At 43.5% G+C, this 24,733-nt stretch overlaps 1 protein-coding gene across 3 annotated transcripts in view; it reads left to right on the top strand.

The window, feature by feature from the left end:
- LOC306862120 (E3 ubiquitin ligase RNF121) overlaps positions 1–24,733 on the top strand; it is a 151,791-nt gene that overhangs the window by 101,952 nt on the left and 25,106 nt on the right. For all 3 annotated transcript variants that reach the window (XM_079404761.1, XM_079404762.1, XM_079404763.1), the window contains one exon: positions 6,951–7,071. In XM_079404761.1, the coding sequence (XP_079260887.1) occupies positions 6,951–7,071 (121 nt within the window). The remainder of the gene's footprint in view (positions 1–6,950; positions 7,072–24,733) is intronic.

Here is a 24,733-nt window from a genome sequence, read left to right as displayed (position 1 = left end):
ACAAATAAAAGTAGACCCCTTACATATTTGAATGGTGTATTGCTCTTATCTGAACGATCAAAAATGGCAGAGTAATTCAAGCTCATTTCTGCCTTATCAGGAAAATCTGCCCCAAAACGCGTATATGCGTTTGTCGGCCCCAGAGGGTTAATATGACAAGTTCTCACATTCAGATCAACAAGCTCTTGAGTTTTGCTACTGATCTACCTTCATATATATACACGGCAAGATGTTGGTCTTCTGTCAACTCTGTTCTACACACCTGCTCCTTTACCACTGGCATGACTGAGGTTATGGTGAGGATCTTGAAGGGTGCTGTTGACACTGTGTGGCCTGAGCTTCCTTCTGGAATCACTGAATATGGAATGGGTCCAATTACTGGTAAAATCGGTTCAAAGTCATGGAAGTCATAACTCACTAGCCAACCCAGCCAGTGAGGCCCAGTTCCCCACACTCGGGTGAAGGCTGGAAGAAGCCCAATGTGTGGCTGAAGGTTTGACCGCATCTCAGGTTGAGGCAAACAGCATCCCCTTTGGTGAAGGCTGGTACTACAGTCTCTTGTTCATTGATTAGCGTGCAGGCCTCAGGGATGGTTTGGTCTGACAGGAGGTTCTCAAGGTTGACAGGAACAGTGGGGGACTGTGAAGTCATTGGAGCCCTTATCACTTCATTGATCATGTCCACGTGAGCCCTGAGACGAATCAAAATGTCTGCTCCGATGTAAACATCATGCGGTAGGTCTGGAAGGACCAGGAAGTAATGGGTTAAGCCTCTGTCATTTCATTTCAAGTTCAGGGCAAAGATGCCCTTGGCAGTCACCATGGTTGACGGGCAGGGATTCAAAGGGAATCGTGTGCGCTTCTTAGCTAAACTAATGTCCATTGTGTGCTGTTTGAGCACATAGAACAGTGAGAGGATGATGGCTGAATTGTCTGCCCACAGTGCTAGTATGTGGTCTGTTGTTGTGACATCATTCAGCTGTAGGCCCCCCATGACCTGGGGGCCATATGACTCAGAGTCTTTGGTTAGCTGGAAAGCACATAGCAGTGACCTTGAACCTTGCTCTTGGGTCGAGATGTTCCCAGTGGTGGCAACATTTTCTGTGACCTTTGTGACCTGACAGTCTGTCTGGGGTAATCTTGGTGACTGAGGATGTAGAAGTTCTCGTACTTGAGCCCAAATTTTTAGCTGTTTAAATTCTAACAGGGGCTCAAAGCGGTCTAGCAGGTCTTTGCCAATGAGGAGAGGGTATGTGTCCAATGGAGAGATGTACACAGGGTGTACTAAGCTCATAGGGCTGATGGTCAGGTGAATCAGAGCTAATTGTTCCAGTTGGACATCATTTTGGCTGTATGATTGTACATTCAGCATACACTTTTGATATTTAAGAGGTTGATTCTGTCTCTTGGCGGCAATCTGAAGTCTGTCAAAAAAATGGCTTGACATTAAAGTCAGCTCCAGTGTCCACAAGGGCATCCAGTCTCACCTCATTTTCCAATGTGATGGCCAGGTATAGTTTTTTGGCCACCCCCCTTTCAATCAGGTTCCCCAGGAGTCTTGGCCCTGGGGCTTGTGTGGTGATGGGCAAGCAACCAGAGCTGGTCTCGTGTGGCTCGTCAGGGAGGCAGACCACCAAAACCGTGCTTTCGGGTACTTTGGGGTCCTGGCTGGAGGTGTGGTGTTGGAGGTTGGCTGGCCCTGGTGGTTCAGCAGTCAGCTGAGGTGGTTGAGTGATGTCATCACTTGGTGATGGGCTATCTGGTTCTGTGGTTAACAGTGGATTAGCAGTGATCTGGTTGGGAGATTCATTTTTAGAGGACTCTGAGTGGGCGATGGGGTCAGATCTCATGCTTAGTCATAACTGATCTGACTCATCCTTTTTGCCTCCCTTGTGGTGCTTTTTCTGGAGGAGTTCCTTTAAAAGTCTCATGATCTCTGCTGACTCAGACGCAGTCTCCTGCTTCTGTTCTGCTGATGGTTTATATTTGGGCTTGTCTAGGGCATGTTGAGATGGGTTCTGCTGCTGGCAGTCCGAGCTCGATGCTTGTCGATGAGAGTCGGCTCCCCTTGGGCCGTCTCTTTGCTTCCCACGTGACTCCACCCTTTGGGTTGAGAGGTGGTTGTGACCTATCCCAGGATCTCTCGGGGGTGTCCAGTCTGGTGCTTTGGACAGGCCCCACCATAGCCACGCTGCCCTCTGCTGGCTGGAAAGGATCTGGACATTTTGTTGCCAGGTTTGTCACTGTGGCTTTGCTTGGCGCCCTCTAGAGCAAGTTTTGAAGTGTGATTAGTGACAGGATAGATCATGGGGTTTTTCCCATCTTTTTGGAACCAGCTCTTTCTTTGGCATAGGCCTTATGGGCTAAGTCTCGCAGCTGTTGGGTAGACACAGTCTGTGAGCAAGCCAGAACCCCCAAGAGGTGACTCACTGTTGGGTGCAGGTTCCGGAGGAACAGGGTTTTAAAATTGAAATCCTCCTCCATTCCTGGTTCATTCCGTACTCCGAAGTAGGCCTGTCAGAGCCTGTTGTAGCAGGCCTGTGTAGTTTCCTGTCTGCCCTGTTTAAGGTCCATGGCCGTAATCAGTCCTTGCTCTGACTCTGGGTCAGAGAACTCCTTGATCAGAGCCTGCTGCAGTTGCTGGTAATCCAATTTAACGTTTCTGGTTGTCGGTCTAGAAAACTACCCACGTCACAGATGGGTGTGATTCTGAGCAGATAGAGTCTGTCTCGGGTGACATTCTGGCCTCCTGCAGGGTCTGGAGTGAAAGTGGGAATGTTTCTTGCCAGCTTATCCAATTCTTTAGGTGACACACCGTGACTGGAAGATGCTTGCTGCTGCTGGGGGTTCTGGGATGCTGGCAGGTGAGGTTTTTAGTAGTGGGCTCTCACCCACCTTTCGAACTGGGAATTCTTGACTAGGAGGTATCAGTCTACTGGTTAGGGGTAATTCTGTGGTGTGCATTTCCCTTTCAGAGTCACTTTGCAGTCTATATGCATGTTTAAGCTCGTTGAACTGTCAAGTTCTTCTTTTAAATAGTTTCTTTGTTGAGCCAGGGCAATGACTTCAGCCCAGGCACTTTGCAGATGGCCCTCACAGGCCTTGGCCCTGGCTTCTCTTTCTTTAAGTTCAGTCTCTGCTCTCATCAGGAGAGCCTCAGCTTGCTGGAGTTTTTCACTCAGCTCCTCTCTGGCGTCCTTTTCCTGCCTGCGGCGTGCTGTATCTACACGGAGATCAGTCAAGGCTTTCTGGAGTCTCTCTACTTCCTCCTGCAGCTTTGGGTCCTTGTCATCCGCCGTCTTGTGCTGGTGCTGGTCCAGTTCACTTTGAGTGAGCACCCAGTTTCTCTGAGCTTCCTCAGCCTGGAGCGTCAGTGCTGCTGCTTCCTGTTCCCAGCAGGAGATGCTTGCTTCACTCCGTTTTGCCTGGCCAAGGAGGTTATGGGCCAGTGACCCGACAATCTTGGCCAGCTCTTTGTGGTTGTAGTCCTGTGTCAGATCGTGGGCCATCAAGGTGCTCAGGCTGTCGTCAAGCTGTTCCCGGCTCAGGTTCTGCTGGTCCCCAGCAGCTTCAGGAAGAAGCGTACTAGTCAGGGCACTCAACCAGGTCTCTAGTCGATCCCAGTGGGCATCAGGGCTGGATAATTGAGACATGTTGGCTCTCTGGTGAAGAGAGAGAGGGAGGGACAGCACAAAAGGCCAATGCAAGTCCTTATAGCATTATCAGGCTGCAATTATAGTAATTTTATGTTCTATGCACGGTCTGTTTGATGGATACAAACAGTTGACAGAGTGTAGACCCGGCACCTATTATCTCAGCCGTGAATGGCAATGTGTGTCTAATTGTTGTGGGGGCACCGGAAAGGATCTAACAAAAGATTGTTGACATCTAAAAAGATTGTTGATCATCTAAAGACTTTGGCAGCTTGGGTCGTCATCTATTACTCAGCCTTCCCTGATGATTCTCTCAAAGGTTTGGTTTCTAGGCAAACAAAACAGAACAAAATGAAAAACAAATAAATCGAAAACACAGAGAGAGATGGGGTAGAGAGCAGGTTTAAGCCTTTCGCTGCTGCTAGAGGTTGTGACAGGGTCTACAGAGTAGAGGGCGCCACTGGGTCATAACATCTAGTGTTTTGGCCTCACTGGGCTAGCAGGAGCAGGCTAATTACCTTAAAGGTTTAGGAGAAATCTGATTTTGGGGTTTCGCTAGCTGGATGAGTCCGTATTCTATGGGCTAGGCTTAGTGATGGATAGAGGTGATCCAGTCAGGATCCCGTGGCAGCTCGCTGTGATCCGCCGTGGAGCAACAGTCGCTTCACCAACTAAGCACTAGAATACAGAGATTAATTTTACATTTAAATTCAAACAATGTTTGAACTAAATTTAAACAAGTGAGTGGCTAAGGCAAGAGAGAAAGAGACATAATACAGAATGATATTAAAATAAAATAAAAAGGAGAAGAATCAAAATTATGATAATAAAATAAAACAAACTAAGTGGGAATTGGAATAAATTTTTCAAATGAGATGATAGGGCTAACCAAGGAGGACCAACCTACTGAGAATGGCCACAAGGTGGTGTGGGTGAGCCACCCAAGGGTCAGAAGAGAGGAGGGTAGAGGTGAAATTTGACAAGTGCTAGACACTTAACTACAGTAATACATACCATACAGTAGTGATACATACAACGCTAATCAATGAACCAGAAACCATCTGGTATACATACCAGATACATTTATAACTGCTTAATTATGGCCTAAATAAAGAAAATGTATTTGTGTGTGTGATTTGTATTGAAATTGTGGAGACAGACCACTGGTCTATTCAGGCTGTTGGTGCCTGGCACTGGGGGGTCATTTACTTCACTTTGGAATGGGTTTGAAGTCCAAGGGGAGACGACCAGAGAGGTGATCTGTTTAGCATCTTTTTGATAGTGGGGAAAAACCACTGGCCATTTAGCACCCATATAAATGTAAAATGTGGGGCCAGATCTGTAATTTAAATGCAAATGTCAATTGCACATGCACAGAATGGCACAGAAAATGTGTAGATGCACCTAAAAGGACTTATGAACAACTAATGATTTCTATGCATAACTCCATATTATGTGTGTAACCCACACTTTTGACTTTCATGTCCTAATCACTCATTGTGTATGTATTTTTAATAACTATTGAATAGCTTAAGGGTTCATAGTCGTGTTTGGTATGTATGAGCGTGCAAATTCTGACTTAATGTTTCTTACAATCAATTCTTTGTCAAATGTGTCATATTCCGGTTATAGAAATCATGTCCAAAATTACACTCTGCAAGAGTGGGAAAATTTAGACCATATGACAAATAAGATAATATGTTGATTTATAGATTGGGAGGAGAAACAGAGCAACACCCCGAGCTAAGACTATCTAATTGGTCAACACACCTCAGGACACCATCAAACCATGCTTTTTGGCTTTTCTTGCCTTTTGCCACCGTGTTTTGACGCTGCCTTTTTAGCGCTCTTTGAGTGTGCTCTGGCTTACATGCCAGCTGCTGTTTAGCCACGATGAGAAGAAAAACCATCTAGTCTCATTACATCCTTTTATTCTTTAACCTTAGTTTCTTTTCTTTCTGTTGAGTTTCGTGTTCTGAGTTAAGTTTTTGCCACCACGCCTGGTCTACGAGTTCAACTAGAGTCTGTGACCACTTCAAAACTTCAAACAGTAACTGACTCCGAAACCATTCGTCAGCCAACGCACAAGACATCACTTCAACGACTACTGAAATTCCAGCCAATCAGCAACCTCGGGAAACCCCCTTTTCTGCAAAGACGGCAACAAAAGGGAATCCCTTAACACAAAGGCAACGCAAGTACAGATTCCAGCTGAGCTGGTGCATTTAATATAAATTTTAGCCTCATTGAGAAACTCAATGCGAGGGTTAAATAAGGGATTGATGGTTCTTCAGGTCTATGCAATAGCACATATTGCTAATAAACTTGGGATTTCACATTTTCATTCTCTTAAACTCATCCTTTCCTCACTTTCTCTCTTTCTGCAACTTGTGTGAATGCGTGTGTTCATGCGTTAGATTAGTTTACATGTCTTAGATTTATCCAATAAAGTCTTATTTATATTGAAAAGAGAAGTATCTTGTGTTTTGTGCTTACAAGTTAATGTCTTAAACTGCCAATCTTGTTACTGTGCTATTAAATAGTGTTTTCACTATATTTTGGATTTTAATATCCATTGCAGAGTTTATGTTGTACGGCTCGTTCAGTGAATCGCTGGCCGACTCTGTGATCAGCCGTAAAACAGTGATTCTATCCAAATTCCCTATAGTCAAGTCAAGTCACTTATTTATATAGCACTTTTAACAATACAGTTTGTGTCAAAGCATTTAACAGTATCAAATTGGAGGATAGAGTGTCAGTAATGTATAAAAATAAGATTAAACACTCAATTTTCAGTTAAGGAATTTCATTATTGAGTTCAGAGTTGTCATTGTCTAGATCAGTTTAGTTTAAGTAGTATCTGCTATTGTCAAATTGACAATAATCACTAGAAATTAAGTGTCCCCAACTGAGCAAGCCAGAGGCGACAGCGGCAAGGAACCAAAACTCCCTCTGTGACAGAATGGAGAAAAAAAAAACCTAGGGAGAAACCAGGCTCAGTTGGGGGGCCAGTTCTCCTCTGGCCAGGATATAATTGTTTATTTATTGTTTACTTATGGTTTTAATTAAAATTTTAAATGTATAAATGTATTTATTTCTATTTGATATTGTTGCAATTTCTAACAATAATAGTATTATGTAGTTAGGTATTTTATTATATTTTTAGTTATTTTCTTTTATTGCATTTAAGTCAAGGTCTTAACTGGGGAAAATAAAATAATTCCCTTTGAACTAAATTGACCTGTTTCCCTTACAGATCATTTATGTTAAGTCATGTCACCTCTCTTTATGGTTTCAGAATAAAGCCAGAAGATGCTATGGATTTTGGCGTTTCACTTCTCTTTTATGGCCTGTACTATGGTGTACTTGGTCGGGATTTTGCGGAGATGTGTGCTGATTTTATGGCATCTACAGTTGGGGTAAGAGCTTAAATCAATGGATAAACATTACATTTGCTTTTATCTACGTACTGTATACCTTTTTCCTATAACATATGTGACCACAAAACCAGTCTTAAGTGTAAATTTTTAGAAATTGAGATTTATACATCATCGAAATAAATAAGTTTTCCATTGATGTATGGTTTGTTAGGATAGGACTATATTTAGCCGAGATACAACTATTTGAATATCTGGAATCTTTGTAAAAAAAATAGAAAACATTGAGAAAATCATCTTTAAAGTTGTCCAAATCCCTAGCGATGCATATTAAAAAGTAAAACAAAATGGCGCCATACACGGCAGTCACGGTGCTTTGCTCTCCAGTTGTGTTTTTGTTTGTTTTTCCTGTTTTTTATTTTTCAAACACGATCAGTTTCACCAGGGATGAACTGCTAAACATTTGGCAGAACACACCACAAAATCTCCTACCGTTTTCGATTATTCAGACGTTTTGCTCAAGTCAAGTCACTATTATTTGTATAGCGCTTTTAACAATGCAAATTGTGTCAAAGCAGCTTTACATCAGCTTGATATAAAGCTGGGTGGCTTTATATCAGCTTTACAGTATTTAGACGGGGAAATAATGTGTCAAAATAGTGTCATTCTCCTCTTGTCAGACAAAATCAGCAGTTTAAATCTAGGCCAAAGCAGAGTCAGACTCATCTGGTTCCTGAGGTCTTGTCCAGATGGCTATCTAGGAGACGGGGTCTTCACTGGGGATCTGTCTCTGGGGCTCATCTAGTTGCCCTGGTCTCCGCTGATGTTCAGGGCTGTAGAGGTCATCTCTAGGTGCTGATCCACCATCTGATCTGGATACGGACTGGATCCAGTTGTTCTGCAGTGATCTGGTATCTGTATCTGATCTGGATACAGTCTGGGTCTGGGTGGCTACGGTGACCTCGGAATAAGAATGAAACAGGCTAATATTAGCGTAGATGCCATTCTTCTAACAATGTAACAAGTACATCAGATCTTTTGGGAAGTGTTCCCGGTTCCAGTTGACCTAATTAATGCAGCCTAACAGTCCTTTAACTGATTTGAATTATAGAAATGCAATAGTTTATTATGTGTACGCCAGGTTAAAGAGATGGGTCTTTAATGTAGATTTAAACTTACACAGTGTGCCTGCTTCCCGAACAGTGTTAGGTAGATTGTTCCAGAGTTTGGCGCTAAATAGAAAAATGATCTCCCGCCTGCAGTTGATTTTTGATATTCTAAGTATTATCAAACGGCCATACTTTTGGGATCGCAGCGGACATGAAGGACTATAGTATGATAAGAGCTCACTCAAATACTGAGGTGCCAAACCATTCAGGGCCTTATAGGTAATTAGCAAGATCTTAAAATGTATACAATGTTTAATAGGGAGCCAATGCAGTGTTGACAGTACTACCTGGTTCTAGTAAGAACTCTAGCTGCTGCATTTTGAACCAGCTGGAGTTTGTTTATTAAACGTGCAGAGCAATTACCCAATAAAACATTACAATAATCTAGCCTCAAGGTCATGAACGCATGAATTAATATTTCTGCATTTGACATTGAGAGCATAGGTTGTAATTTAGATGGAAAGATTGCTATCAAAAAGTACGCCTAGGTTCCTAACTGATGACGAAGAATTTACAGAGCAGCCATCAAGTATTAGATGGTGATCTAGGTTATTATTATTATTTTTTCATATCAACTATACATTCCGTTAGTTTTGCAAATTGGGAAGTTTCATCGGGTCGCGAAGAGATATAGAGCTGAGTATCATCAGCATAACAGTGAAAGCTAACACCGTGTCTCCTAATGATGTCTCCCAAGGGTAACATGTAAAGTGTGAAAAGTAAGGGGCCAAGTACTGAGCCTTGAGGTACTCCATACTGCACTTGTGATTGGTATGATACCTCTTCATTTACTGCCAGTCAGATAAGTATGATTTGAACCATGCCAGTGCACTTCATCTAATGCCAACATAATTTTCTAGTCTATTTGCTGTGGTCGATAGTGTCGATAGTGTGGCGCTAAGATCCAGTATCACTAATAGAGAGATACAACCACGATCAGATGATATAATGAGAGCAGTCTCAGTACTATGATATGGTCTAAAACCTGACTGGAAATCCTCACATATATAATTTTTCTCTAAGAAGGAACATAGTTGTGATGATACTACCTTTTCTAATATCTTTTACAGAAAAGGGAGATTCGAGATTGGTCTGTAATTAATTAATTCTTTGGGGTCAAGTTGCCGTTTTTTAATGAGAGGCTTAATAACCAGTTTGAAGGTTTTTGGGACATATCCTAATGACAATGATGAGCTGATAATATTCAGAAGAGGATCTATAACTTCTGGAAGCACCTCTTTTAGGAGCTTAGATGGAACAGGGTCTAACATACAGGTTGTTGGTTTAGATGATTTAACAAGTTTATACAATTTTTCATTTCCAATGGAAGAGAATGAGTGGAATTGTTCCTCAGGGGATCTATAGCGTACTATCTGATGCGATACTATGGCTGACAGCTGCATGGTTACAACTCTCTAACAGTTTCTATCTTGGAGGTAAAGTAGTTCATAAAGTCATTACTACTGTGCTGCTGGGTAATGTCTGCACCTGCTGATGTTATATTTTTTGTTAATTTAGCCACTGTACTGAATAAATGCTTGGGGTTGTGTTTGTTTACTTCTAAAAGAGATGTAAAGTAAGCAGATCTAGCAGTTTTTAAGGCTTTCCTGTAGGAGAGAGTATTTTCCCGCCAAGCAATACAAAATACCTCTAATTTTATTTTTCTCCAGCTGCGCTCCATTTTCCGGGCTGTTCTCTTTAGGGCATGAGTGTGCTCATTATACCACGGTGTTGGACTCTTTTACTTAATCTTCCTTAAGCTCAAAGGAGCAACCGTATCTAAGGTGCTAGAAAAGAGAGAGTCCATAGTTTGTTACATCAAGTTGTTCTGAGCTATTGGATATGCAGAGGAACTGAGTCTTTTGTGGTAGAAGTGATGGTTCTACCATATTTGTACCAAGGAGTTGGCTTTACAGCTGTAGCTATATGGAATATACACGAAACTAGATAATGATCTGAGATTTCATCGCTCTGCTGCAAAATTTCAATGCCACTGACATCAATTCCATATGACAGTATTAAATCTAGAGTATGATTTCGACAATGAGTAGGTCCTGACACGTGTTGTTTAACACCAATAGAGTTTCGAATATCTGTAAATGCTGATCCCAACAAATCTTTTGCATTATCAACATGGATATTAAAATCACCAACAATTAGGACTTTATCTGCAGCCAGCACTAACTCAGATGGAAAATCAGCAAATTCTTTAATAAAGCCTGTATGGTGCCCTGTTGGCCTGTATACAGTAGCAGTACAAACATCACAGGGGATTTATTATTAACACTTGTTTCTTTGGATAACTTTGTGAAGCACCATTACTTTGAACAAATTATACTTGAAATCCGACCTCTGAGAAATACTGAAAATATTCCTATAAATTGTAGCAACACCTCCCCCTTTACCTTTTGGACGTGGTTCATGTTTGTAACCGTAATCTTGGGGGAGTAGACTCATTTTGGGTAATGTAATCATCTGGTTTTAGCCAGATTTCTGTTAAACAAAGCACATCTAGTTTATGGGCAGTGATCATATCATTTACAAAACGTGCTTTTGTAGAAAGGGATCTAATGTTCAATAAGCCAAGCTTTATCATGTGTTTATCTACAGGTCCTTCTCAAAAAATTTGCATATTGTGATAAAGTTCATTATTTTCTGTAATGTACTGAAAAACATTAAACTTTCATATATTTTAGATTCATTACACACAACTGAAGTAGTTCAAGCCTTTTATTGTTTTAATATTGATGATTTTGGCATACAGCTCATGAAAACCCAAAATTCCTATCTCAAAAAATTCTAATCTCCTATATTATATCTGGTTTCTATTTGTTGAACATCAATTAAATTGTTACTCTTAATTTGGTTTGGATGTTTTCCTCAGTTAGTCCTTCAGTTAGTCAAGTATGAACTCTAAGACTATGTCCATAGTCTAGAGAGAAGAGCGGCACCACCCCAGGAGGGATGAAGACCATCTCTCAGAAGTTGCCCTGCTGCACGGGCTCTACCGGAAGTCGGAGTCCCTGAGCTGGTCGCATCCAAAGCAGTATCTACAGCCCTCACTTTTTTACTGTCCTCAACGAAAGTTTGGATGAGTGTCTCTAATTCTGAAATATTCTGTCAGCCTAACTATTTCCCTGCATTTATCATATGTGAATCCATCGCTGCTGACAGAGACAGATAAACTGTACATGTGGTAGGCGGTGCAAGTGATGATGCAAGGAAGAAGCCGTGATTCCACTCACCGTGATTGATGAATGATTCACTTACCACTGTTGTTTGATGAACTCGTGAAAAATGGAGCGAGAAAAAAGAAAACAATAATAGGCGCGAATAGAAACGCGAATGGAACTACGAGTGACAAGCTAACCGGCTAACGCTGCACGCGTTTTAAAAAGCTAACGATCAAATTACTTAGATTAGTTTGATAGATAATACCAGAAAAATGGTGGGAATTAAGTTATATATTATCACTTTAAACAACAGAGAGTGAAAGTAAGATAGATATTCAACAAAAAAGCGAAGCTACATTCAGCTACAATCACAAACCTCAGCAGCACGACAGACAGGAACAGACAGCTGAACGTAGTAGTTGGCGGAGCAGCAGTGCTGATCAAACGCTTCAAGATGCGCAGACGGGGGAAGCAAGCCGGCGTGCTTGTGAAGCTCAGACAGCAAGGATTTCGAAAGCCATTGCCTAGCATCCATCTGGAAAATCTCCGCTCTCTACCCAACAAAACGGACAAACTTCTTCTGCTCTCCCAGACAAATAAGGATTTCTCACACTCTTGTTTCATGGAAACCTGGCTGAATGATGTCATTCCAGACAGCACGTTAAGTCTGCCGGGCTTTCAGCTTTTTAAAGCGGACCGCGACACAGAATCAATGGGGAAATCATGTGGCAGCGGGGCATGCTTCTACATCAGTGAGAGGTGGTGTACAGATGTAATGGTGTTGAAGATGTGCTGTCCCGTCCTAGAAAGCACTCTTCATTAACTGTAAGCCTTTCTATTTGCCATGGGAATTTTGCTCGTTCATTCTCGCAAGTATTTACATTCCTCCCCAAGCGCACGTAAACTCAGCTTTACAGAAACTCGCTGATCAGATCTGAGAGACAGAGCAACAACACCCAGACTCTGTTTTAATCATTCTTGCGGACTTTAATAAAGCCAATCTCTCCCTTGAACTGCCAAAATACAAACAGCATGTTACATGTCCCACCAGAGACCGTAAAATACTGGACCATTGTTACACCACAATAAAGAATGCATACCACTCTGTCCCATGGGCAGCGTTGGGGCTCTCTGACCACTGCCTGGTTCATCTTACTCCAACCTACAGGCAAAAACTTAAACCTGTAGTAAAGACTGTGTAAAGGATTAGCCCTTATTTTAATTTAAATTTTGGGGAATCTATTCTTAAGATTCAATATTAATATTTACATGATTAATCGATATTAATCAAAACGTCCAATTTATACCTTGTTAACGATACCTCATTAACGACTTGTCCAGCAAGCATTGAAATCAGTACGTTATCTTTTAACAATTCAGTTTTATTTTATTTGTGGCCAACAATAAAACAAACCAAATAGTACTCTATCAAAATTCATGAGCATAGGTAAATTTTGAGCGTAGGTAACGCAATCTTTGGCAAATAGTTTAAGACTTGGGAATTACACAGCACCAGACAAAGATTTCTTAATAAAATCAAAGTTTATTTACTACTCTACACAACTACTAAGCTAAATAACACAAACAGAATACGTAACACACAAACACACGTTGCAATGAATTGTTTTGATCTGAAGAGAGTTTAAGGTTCTAATGCTCGTTTTGAAGAATGCTCTAACTTCAACCTGAGGGAGTCACAAGCAAGGAACTTTACTATCTTTACACTTAAAGATGAATACAACCAGTTTCCAGCAGCATTAGGAAGAATTGTTTGAGTTTACTTGCTTTACTGAAGTCGCTGCTGCGTGATGTCACTGGAGATATCCTTCGTTGGTTGGTTGGCTTCTTTCTGACGTGATGACGCTCTCAGGAAGTTTGTTTCAGTTCTGAAGGCTTCAGATGTTAGTTTCTTTAGAAGTTTGACTAAGTCTTGATAGTTTTTCAGCTTTAACTTTTTTACTTACTTTTACTTTCTCTTTTTACACATTCCACGTCGGCACTGATCACCTACAACATAGAAACACTTTTGGACATTGGAAACCGCTACACTAACCTGTTCCTATCATGGCCTTCATGGCCACTGGAGATTCTTCGGAACGCGGAGATGAACAATAACCCCCCGAGGCGACGGATCAAGAAACACCGCGGGAAACGCGCTGGGATTCGAGATAGACTCCGGAAAAGGGGTCACAGTCCTCCTCTTCCGAGCATTCTGCTCGCAAATGTCCAATCCTTGGATAATAAGATGGACGATCTTAGAGCCAGGATTAGTTTCCAATGTGACATAAGGGACTGCAACATCCTTTGTTTGTCAGAAATGTTGCTTTCGTCCATGGTCCCGGACACTGCTGTAATGCCGAGTGATAACTTCTCTGTTTTTCGGATGGACAGAACAGCAGAGGCCGGTAAATCGAGGGGTGGAGGAGTGTGTTTCATGATTAACAAGAAATGGTGTGATCCCAGGAATATCTCCATTCTGTCGCGTTCCTGCTTGCCTCATCTGGAACATCTTTCCATTACTTGCCGCCCATTTTATCTGCCCCGGGAGTTTTCATCGATCATACTTACTGCTGTGTACATTCCACCACAGGCAGACACTGGCTTGGCTTTGTCTAAGCTTCACGATGTGCTCAGCGGCTACATTAACAAACACCCCAACGCTGCCTTTATCGTCGCGGGGGACTTTAACAAAGCTAACCTCAGGCAGGTCATGCCGAACTTTTATCAACATGTATCGTGTCCAACTAGAGGACCAAACACACTGGATCATTGCTACACTCAGTTCAAGAATGCCTACAAAGCCCGCTCACTACCGGCTTTTGGCAAATCGGACCATGCCACCATTTTCCCAACACCGAAATACAAACAAAGGCTCGTTCAGGATCCTCCGGTGCAGAGAGTAGTGACGCGCTGGTCCTCCCACTCAGAGGCTATGCTGCAGGCAGCTCTTGATGACGTCAACTGGGACATGTTCCAGGTGAGTTCTTCTGACATCAGCGAGTTCACGGATGTAGCATTGAGCTTTGTAAACATGCTAACTGAGCAAGCTACAGAAACAATAACTGTAAGGACATTCTCCAACCAGAAACCGTGGGTGGACAGAACAATCCGTGCTGCGGTTAACACACGCACTGCCGCTTACAATGAGGCTCTTCTGACCGGGAATATGAGCGAGTACAAAGCATCGTGCTATGCTCTCCGACGCGCAGTAAGAGCCGCCAAACACCGATACAAAGAGAGAATTGAGTGTCATTTCCAGCTCAATGACTCTCGACGATGTGGCAGGGACTAAGGACCATCTGTGCCTTTGGAAACAAATCCTCTGCCAAGGTGAGAGCAGATCCGTTGCTGGCCGACGAGTTAAACATCTTCTACGGCCACTTTGATTGCAACGGCGGCGGCGCGTCTCTGCCGACCAGCGCGTCAGGAAGCAGAGCAGCGATGATCCTGTAATCACCAACATGGAGGATGAGGTTCGGAGGGCGCTAAAGAAAGTGAACGTCAGGAAAGCAGCCGGACCTGATGGGATAACCGGCTGTGTTCTGAGGTCCTGCGCCAATAAGCTTGCTGGTTAGTTCACGTCTATCTTTAATGAGTCCCTTGCTACCTCCGTGGTTCCCACCTCATTCAAAAAATCTGTCATTATCCCTGTGCCTAAGAACAATAAACCCTCTTGCCTGAATGACTATCGCCCAGTTGCCCTCACATCTATAGTCATGAAGGTTTTTGAGAGACTTGTAAAGAGCCACATCTGCTCCTCCATACCTGATACTTTGGACCCTCTTCAGTTTGCCTATCGCCCAGACAGATCTACGGACGATGCCATCTCTCACGTCCTCCACTCTTCCCTCACACACTTGGACAGCAACAATGGGAATTATGTAAGGCTGCTATTCATTGACTATAGCTCAGCTTTCAACACTATAGTCCCCATCAAGCTGGCCTCTAAACTCACAGACCTCGGCCTAAACTCCTCACTCTGTGACTGGATTCAAGACTTCCTCACCGGCAGACCTCAAGTAGTGAAAGTTGACCAGTTCACCTCAAACTCCATCACCCTGAATGTAGGAGCCCCACAGGGCTGTGTCCTGAGTCCCCTGCTCTACTCTCTCTACACGCATGACTGCGTGTCCTCTCACAGCTCCGCATCTATTGTCAAATTCGCTGATGATACTGTGGTTCTGGGCCTCATCTACAACAACGATGAGACCGCATACTTGGATGAGGTAGAGAGACTCACATCATGGTGCCAGGACAACTGTCTCTCTCTGAATGTGAGCAAAACTAAAGAGTTGATCATGGACTTTAGGAAGAGACAGCAGCAGCCCTACACTCCTCTTATGATCAGTGGGACCCCTGTTGAGAGGGTGAGTAACTTCAAGTACCTCGGTGTAAACATCTCCGAGAACCTGACTTGGACTGCACACATCCAAACACAGGTTAACAAAGCCAGGCAAAGACTGTACCATCTGCGACAGCTGAGGAAATTCAGGGTCTCACCAGCAATCCTGAAAACTTTCTATTCAGGGACCATAGAAAGTGTATTGACTTCTCAGTGTGGTATGAAACAGCTCCAATCAGGACTGCAAAGCACTACAGAGAGTTGTGCGCTTAGCTGAGCGCATCTCAGGGTCTGCTCTCCCCTCTATGCAGGACATCTACCTCAAATGCTGCAAAAGTAGAGCTGTTAAAATCATCAAGGTCTCAAATCACCCTGGTAACCGACTATTCACTTTGCTTCCATCTGGTAAGCGCTTCCGTAGCCTAATGGCAAAAACTGAGAGACTTAGGAGGAGCTTCTTCCCCCAGGCCATCAGGCTCCTAAACTCTAAATCTGTCATAACATCACATGACTCCATGTAAATATCACCATATCAATAAGCTATTCATAATTTTTTCTACCTCATATTGCTGCTATTTAAATACCCTGTACAACTTTTTGCACATTCTTTTTGCACATTCCTCTTTATTAATAAGTCAACAACATATTGACCTGCACATTTATATTTATATTTATATATTATATTTTATTTTATTTTTTTTCTACTTTTCTTTTTCTTAATATTTGTATACTTTATAATTGCACTGTCCTTGGAGCGGACCTGACCTACATTTCACTGCTGGTTATACTCTGTATAATTGTGTATGTGACAAATAAAAATCTTGAATCTTGTTCACTTGCTCGGCCAGATGTTAATGGCTGGAAGCGCTTAGCAGCGCGATCAGAGCAGGAGCCGAACTTTCAAACAGCGCGTGAGCAAGTTATTTTATCGCATGAAGAAACTATTGAAAGCAGATTTCTATATGTGTTGTAATCATACATTATGATAAAAGACAATTTTCATCCACACCAGATTATTGCTGATGAAATCAGCTTCCATCGAAATCAAACACCAAGTATTTTGCATACCCAAAGGACATATATCAATTTTATCTATTACGCGGTTAAGCCATAGATGAAACTATCCTTAATTCTAAATAATCACACCAAGTAAGTGAAACTAAACAATAGTGATTGGGAAAAATTAGACATCAAAAGATTGCAACAATAACATGGGTACAACCTGAATATATATTGTAAATATATTGTACATATTGCTTCTGAGTATATTGCTTTAATAGCAGGAACAATTATACTTTGTTCTTTTTGCAATCCTTAAGTCTCTTTGTCTGTTACTAAGAAGAAAATGATTGTTCAAATGTGAGAGAGAGAGAGGGGTTGTCCGGGGGTCACGAGTGTCCCGTTGGACATGCATCTGGAGATTTTTTTAGCTCGGACGTCGGTTGTAAAACCGTCTTCATGATCATTGAATTACATGTTAAGCAGTCAGGAGGTCATGTCCAGATCCAGAGGTCTTGGTTCTGTTTTTGGTTGAATTATCTGTGTGTGTCCTTGTCGGTGCTGGATCCTTTCCAGATGCAACAGGCTTTGTACTGTTCGACTTTATTTATGGTAAACTGGTCACGAACGTTGAAGGTTCTATTCTTTAAAGACATCCAGATGTTCTTCTCAAATATCTCCTATTTTTATGGGTCTCAGGAGATAACGATGGTTATCCTCTTAGACAGGGAGGCGTCAGTAGGCTTGGTCCCTTTCGGACTGAAGGGAGGGAATCGTCTAAGTTTCCTCTTTGGTATGCACAATTCTATAATTGTTTGGTCTTGGTTCAGTAAGGTTCTACAACTGTAAAGAGATGGACCAATGAAACATAGTGGGTTTTACAAGCATTGCATTCCTACCAGGACTTAACATTCAACAATGATAAGCCATGGTTTACAGCAAAACTCAGACATATTCGTCAGGCCAAAGAGGATGCCTACAAAAATGGGGACAGAGTCTTGTACAATCAGGCCAGGAGCACACTGAATAAGGAGATTAGTGTGACTAAAAGGACCTACGCTAAAAAGTTGGAAGATCAGTTCACTTCCAATGACTCCGCTTCAGTGTGGAAAGGTCCAAAAGCCATCACCAACTACAAGACACCATCCACCAGCACTGAGGTGAATCAACAACTTGCTGAAGACCTGAATGAGTTTTATTGTAAATTTGAAACCCCCACACCCATCCTGACCATCTCTCTACACAACCGCTAACACCTCCTGTAACCCCCCTCTCCCCTGTGTGCACCAGATGTGTGCAGGTCTTCAGAAAGAACAAGAGAAGAAAGGCACCAGGCCCAGACGGTGTGACACCAGCCTGTCTGAAAACCTGAGCTGACCAGCTGGCCCCCATCTTTTCGCAGATCTTCAATAGATCTCTGGAGTTGTGTGAAGTCTCTTCCTGCTTCAAACGCTCCACCATCATCCCCGTCCCAAAGAAACCATAGATAACAGGACTTAACAACTACAGACCTGTGGCACTAATGTCTGGCATGAGGTCCTTCGAAAAACTGGTTCTGGCTTATTTGAAGGACATCACTGGACTCTTACTGGACCCCCTGCAGTTTGCTTACCAAGCAAACAGGTCCGTGGATGATCCAGGCAAAATGAGACTGCCCTTCATCCTGCAGCATAAGGACAAATCAGGGACTTATGTGAGGATCCTGTTTGTGGACTTTAGTTCAGCCTTCAACACCATCATTCCAACACTTCTCCAGACCAAACTAACCCGCGTGTCTGTCCCTCCCTAGCTCCATCTGTCAGTGGATCACCAGCTTTCTGACAGATAGGCAGCAGCTAGTGAGACTGGGGAAATTCATGTCAAACAGCCGCTCCACCACCACTGGTGTCCCTCTCTCCCCACTGCTCTTCTCCCTGTACACCAATGACTGCACCTCTAAAGACCCCTCTGTCAAGCTCTTGAAGTTCGCAGACGACACTACAGTCATCGGACAGTGATGAGTCTGCTTACAGACAGGAGGTTGAGCAGCTGGCTGTCTGGTGCGGTCTTTACAACCTGGAGCTGAAAACGCTTAAAACAGTGGAGATGATCATGGACCTCAGGAGAAACCCCCCTGCACTCTCCCCACTCACCATCATAGGCAGCACTGTGGCTGTAGTGGAGAAATTCAAGTTCTTGGGATCAATCATCTCTCAGGACCTAAAGTGGGACACTCACATCGACTCCATTGTAAAAAAAAAAAAAAAAAGGTCCAACAAAGGTTGTACCTTCCTTCACCAGCTGAGGAAGTTTAACCTGCCACAGGAGCTGCTGAAAGGAGCAGCCGTCATCGATTGTTGATTGAAATCAACAATCACTTCACAGACAGCAGAGACACACGGAGCCTGTGGCAAGCCATTCAGACCATCACTGACTACAAGCCCCCAGCACAGGCCAGTGATGAGGACACATCCCTCCTCGATGCACTCAACCACTTTTATTCACGGTTTGAAATGCAGAATGACACACCTGCACAAAATCTGCCCACACCTCCCAACGACTGGGCGCTCTGTCTGTCTCCAGCCGACGTAAGGAAGACCCTATCTAGGATTAACCCACGCAAGGCTGCGGGTCCTGACAACATACCTGGCCGTGTTCTGAGAGACTGTGCTGCACAGCTGACAGATGTGCTTACAGATATCTTCAACACCTTGCTGAGCCAGGCAGTCGTCCCGACATGTATAAAATCCACAACAATCATACCGGTACCAAAGAAATCACCTGTGTCCTGTCTAAATGACTACCGTCCCATAGCACTGACTCCAATCATGATGAAGTGCTTTGAGAGGCTAGTCATGCACAACATCAAAACCAGCCTCCCCAACACACTCGACCCGCTCCAGTTTGGAACCGCTCTACAGACGATGCAATTTCCTCCACCCTCCACCTGGCTCTTACCCACCTAGAAAATAAAGACTCCTATGTTAGAATGCTGTTCATTGACTTCAGCTCGGCATTCAACACCATAATCTCACAACAGCTCATAAATAAACTAAACCTGCTGGGCCTTAACAATTCCCTTTGTAATTGGATCCTGGACTTTCTAACCGGAAGACCTCAGTCAGTCCGTGTCGGCCACAACACCTCGAGCACTACCACACTGAGCACAGGTGCCCCACAAGGCTGTGTGCTCAGCCCGCTGCTCTTCACACTGCTGACCCACGACTGCACTGCCAAGTTCAGCTCCCACCACATCAAGTTTGCTGATGACACAACAGTGGTAGGTGTAGCATATATAAGTGCAATAATTATAAATAAAATAGTGGACCAATATCAGAAAATCTTGGTTTGGCTCAAGGAGGAAAAGGTGAAATTCAATGATACACAGAGTCAAGGCTGCCGTGCAATTGTGAATTGTATTACATATAAGACAACAAACATTTACAATATTTACACGTGCACATAGGAGGTATTCAGTTCAAAGTTATTAATAAACATACAGCAATCTCAGAATTCAAAATTCTTTCAATCATAAACAGTGCTTGAAGCCGCGGCAGTTCACAACACACACAGTCCTCAAGACAGACAGAGTCCAAGGAGTCCAGGATGGAACAGTTCATAAGCTCAGTACCAATATGTAGATGTGTGATAATGTGTCTAAGGGTGTGTGTGCAGGTGTATCAACTCAGCAGCTGCAGCGCCTCCTACCACATCGGTAGATGCATGCACTCCGAATCATCAGCTTTGGGCCTAGTGGCTCGCCATCAATGCACAGAACCTGGCCTGTACAAAACAGGACCCATTAATACATCACTCTGGTTCCAAGCATCACAAATATCTCACCACAATATCATAAAGTCATCATATTATCAATCTCAGTTCATTCGTTTCATCATGTACATGATTCAATATAAATACTGCACTTAGCAATATAAATAATTTAACAATCAGCAAGAGTACTCTTATAACTAGACAATATCAATAATAGCTTCAAAATACATTTCAGAATAGAGTAGTTGACAACATAATTCAACAACAATATTAAGATTAAGGTTAATTATTAGTGCATTGCTGATTTAAATAGGCATATACACACACACACAGTCAGACTCAGTATAATTAAAGTACAGCCAGCGCCAGCACCGGCTAACAGATCCACATACAATACACTGTTAGCACCATATAACAAACAATGACAACTCACCAGCTCCCATATCATTAAGTCACTCAACAGCAGTCAACTGAAAGGTAGAGGCAATCTAAAAAGGCATAATAGTTAAACCAACAGTTTAGCTTAACAGTAAAATGTTTTACAGGGCTAAACGCCTACCTGCAGCAGCTCAACACACCGACTCCCGCACACACACACCAAACAACAGCGCGCGGCCGTATTTAAAGGAAAGTGACGCAACACTCTGTCAAGTCTCGCGATACTTCACGAAGTCTCGCGACAACGCGAACACAGAGGGGAGCCACGAGTAAGGAGAATAAGGCAAAAACACCTGGGTTACACCCTCCCTCCTTAAATCATGCACGTCCCCGTTGCATAGAACTGCAGAAGTAGACTATTACAATTTAGGGACAGAATCTGCTGCAGTGGCTTGACTAAAGGCCTCTGTATAAACATTAGCCAAACTATGGAAAAGAGTTTGAACGACTGAAATTAATGGGTTTCCCAATACTGTATAATGAAGTCGTTGAAGAGGTTTACGCCGCCGACCTGAACGTCTGGGTACTACATCAGATCTCACTATATCACTGGGGGCAGTAACAGAACTATGAACAGCAGGGCCCACAGATGACTCAGATTGGACCGGCTCACGAGCTTCAGCCTCAGGCTCCAAAAGCACCTCAGTTTCAGGCACATTGACAGTTATTTCTTCCACAGGAATTTCCAATTCTCCTCCCACAGATAGCTCCGTCTCTCTCACAACATGGTCACCTATTGGATCAAGTAGAGGATTTCCAGGCTCTTCTACCTCAGCCCCTTCCACAGGAGGTTCTACCTCGCAGCTGGACATAGATGGATCTTCACCAATGATTGGCCGGGACTCTTCAACGTCAGGTAAGTGGGTTTCAAGTGCGGTCGCAATTGAAGATCTTGTTGCAGAGTTTTGTGGGAAAGGTGCAACAGAATCATTGTCACTTGGGGCTGTCGGTAAGGCGGACCCCACAATATCACCGGCCATTGGATCTTGTTCACCTCCACTCACTCTTTCCACACTGAACTTCATTGGAAACTGGGGAAAACTCCCAAAGGTGGCAAGTTCAGCATCCTCATCCTCAAAGATATCAACTTGGTCAGTACACTTTCCACTCTGGCTGCGAGTATGGGGTTTTTGAACAGTAAGATCTTCTAGGAAGTCCTCTGTAACAGAAGCCGATAGGAAGCCACAGGGCAAGAGCAAATCACGATGGAGCGTGCGGTTAGGTCCCTCCCTAGTCTCTGGTTTCACAATGTAAACTGGGAGATCCCCAGCACGGTTCACAACCACATACACCTCTTGTTCCCACCTGTCTTCGAGCTTGTGTTTTCCTCGAATTCTGACATTCCGAACAAGGACTCTATCCCCAACATCCAAGCTTGCAGGTTTTACACGTTGATCGAACCGATTTTTGTTCCTTTTAGCTGACTTCTGAGCATACTGGCATGTAAGCTTATAGCTCTCCTCGAGACGTGATCTTAAGTCCTTCACATACTGTGAATGAGAGGAAGATGGAGAGTCACGAACTGGCAACCCGAAAGCTAAGTCAACCGGGAGCCGTGGCGATCGTCCAAACAGGAGTTCATAAGGTGTGAATCCTGTTACCTCATTCCGCGTGCAATTATACGCATGGACAAGAGGTTTAACATACTCCCTCCACTTAGCCTTCTGCTTGCTCTCAAGAGTTCCCAGCATGTTTAACAGCGTCCGGTTGAAGCGCTCAACAGGGTTACCCCTGGGGTGGTATGGAGTGGTGCGAGTTTTCTTAATGCCAGCTACATCGCAGAGCTCCTTAATCAGCTTAGATTCAAAGTCTGGCCCTTGGTCAGAATGTAGGCGTTCTGGAATGCCATAGCAAACCATGAAGTCATTCCACAGACATTTTGCCACAGTTTTAGCCTTCTGGTTCACAGTTGGAATAGCGACGGCAAATTTGGTAAAATGATCAGTAAGCACCAAAATATTCTTTGTTGCTGCTATCCGGTTCAAGTGTTAAAAAATCCATACATACTAGTTCCAAAGGACGACTAGTTTGAATATTTACAAGAGGAGCTGCCTTCTCTGGGAGAGTCTTGCGCCTTACACACCGACCACAGGTTTTGATGAAGTTCTCAACGTTAACGGCCATTTTTGGCCAGAAGAAGCGCTGCCGCACCAAATCCAGGGTTCGCTCTATACCCATGTGCCCCATATCACTATGGAGACTCTTCAGCACAGTAGAACGCAACACTGGGGGCAAAACAAGCTGAAGGACAAGTTTATCTCCGTCCTGTCTTCTCCTATATAAAACTCCATTTTCCAGCTCCAACCGATTCCACTCCCGTAACAACAATGGGAGCTCGGGAAGTTCCTCTCTAACAGTGGAAGAAACCTTTTCCCCCGTCTCAAGCTGGAAGATGACTTCTCGAATTGCTGGGTCGGCACGCTGCTCTTCTTTCAGGTCAGCGTGGGTCAGAGGAGAAATGACAGGAAGGCCATGTGACTCTTCCTCAGCAAAACAGTCAGGAATAATATTAGCATGGACAGAAAAAGACTCAACTAAGGTCACATCAAGTTGAGTGTAGTCAGCAGGACAGCATGATCTGACAAGACTGCTCTGACATATGGCAACCACAATGTCAGGGGAGATTTCTGCAACTTCACCGGGGTCACACAATTGCTCCGCTAAGCGGTTCACAAGTTCCCATTCTTCACAGCTTGTAGCCTTATCCGGCACTTTATGGTAACATCTGGAAAGAGCATCGGCATCAAGGTTGCCAGCACGGTACTGCATCTTGAAGGAATACGTTGACAACGCAGCTAGCCACCGGTGGCCTGTGGCGTCCAATTTTGCTGAGGTCAAAACATATGTAAGAGGATTATTGTCTGTAATAACTGTGAAGTTAGCACCATAAAGATAATCATGGAATTTCTCTGTGACACTCCATTTTGAGGCCAGAAACTCAAGTTTGTGTGCCGGATATCGAGACTCACTCTGAGATAGGCCTCGGCTGGCATAGGCAATTACCCGAAGTTGATCATCCTGTTCTTGGTATAGAACGGCTCCCAAACCAATTATGCTGGCATCCGTGTGAAGGATGTAAGGCAACTTCGGATTGGCGAACCCAAGGACAGGAGCAGATGTTAGTTTAGAAATTACGGTGTCAAAAGCAACTTGACAATCAGATGTCCATCTCTCCCCAAAAGACTGCTTCGGGTCCAGGAACTTTCCAGCAGGACTTTTATCTTTAATAGACTGACGGATGGGTGCATAGCCTCTAGTAAGAACATTGAGAGGTTTTACTATGGTGGCGTAATCTTTGATGAACCTCCGATAGTACCCTGCAAACCCTAGGAAGGACCGTAGCTCTTTAAGATTTCGGAGGACTGGCCAGGATTTGAGAGCAGATATTTTTTCAGGGTCCGTTTCAACACCCTTTTCGGACACGACATGTCCAAGATAACGTACACTGGACTGGAAAAATTTGCATTTTTCAGGGGACAGTTTCAAGCCGAATTCCTTCAGGCGGGTAAGTACTCGGAGTAAGCGCTTCTCATGTTCCTCTAAAGTGTCAGAGAAGATAATGATGTCATCCAAAAATACAAGGACTTCCCTGAGATTTAAATCCCCCATACACTTCTCCATAAGTCTCTGGAACGTACTTGGAGCATTCGTAACACCTTGCGGCATCCGATTCCATTCCCAGAACCCCAGCGGTGTGACAAATGCAGTTTTAGCCTTATCGGCTTCACTCATTTGAATCTGATAATATCCAGACTTTAGATCTAGAACCGTGAACCATCTGGAGCCCGTTAATGCTGAAAACGACTCTTCGAGGTTCGGCAGGGCATAGGCGT

Source organism: Barbus barbus (genome assembly GCF_936440315.1).
Source record: "Barbus barbus genome assembly, chromosome: 43".
NCBI lineage: Eukaryota > Metazoa > Chordata > Actinopteri > Cypriniformes > Cyprinidae > Barbus > Barbus barbus.
Note: the sequence above shows the minus strand (reverse complement) of the source record. Positions and strands in the feature narration are given on the sequence as shown.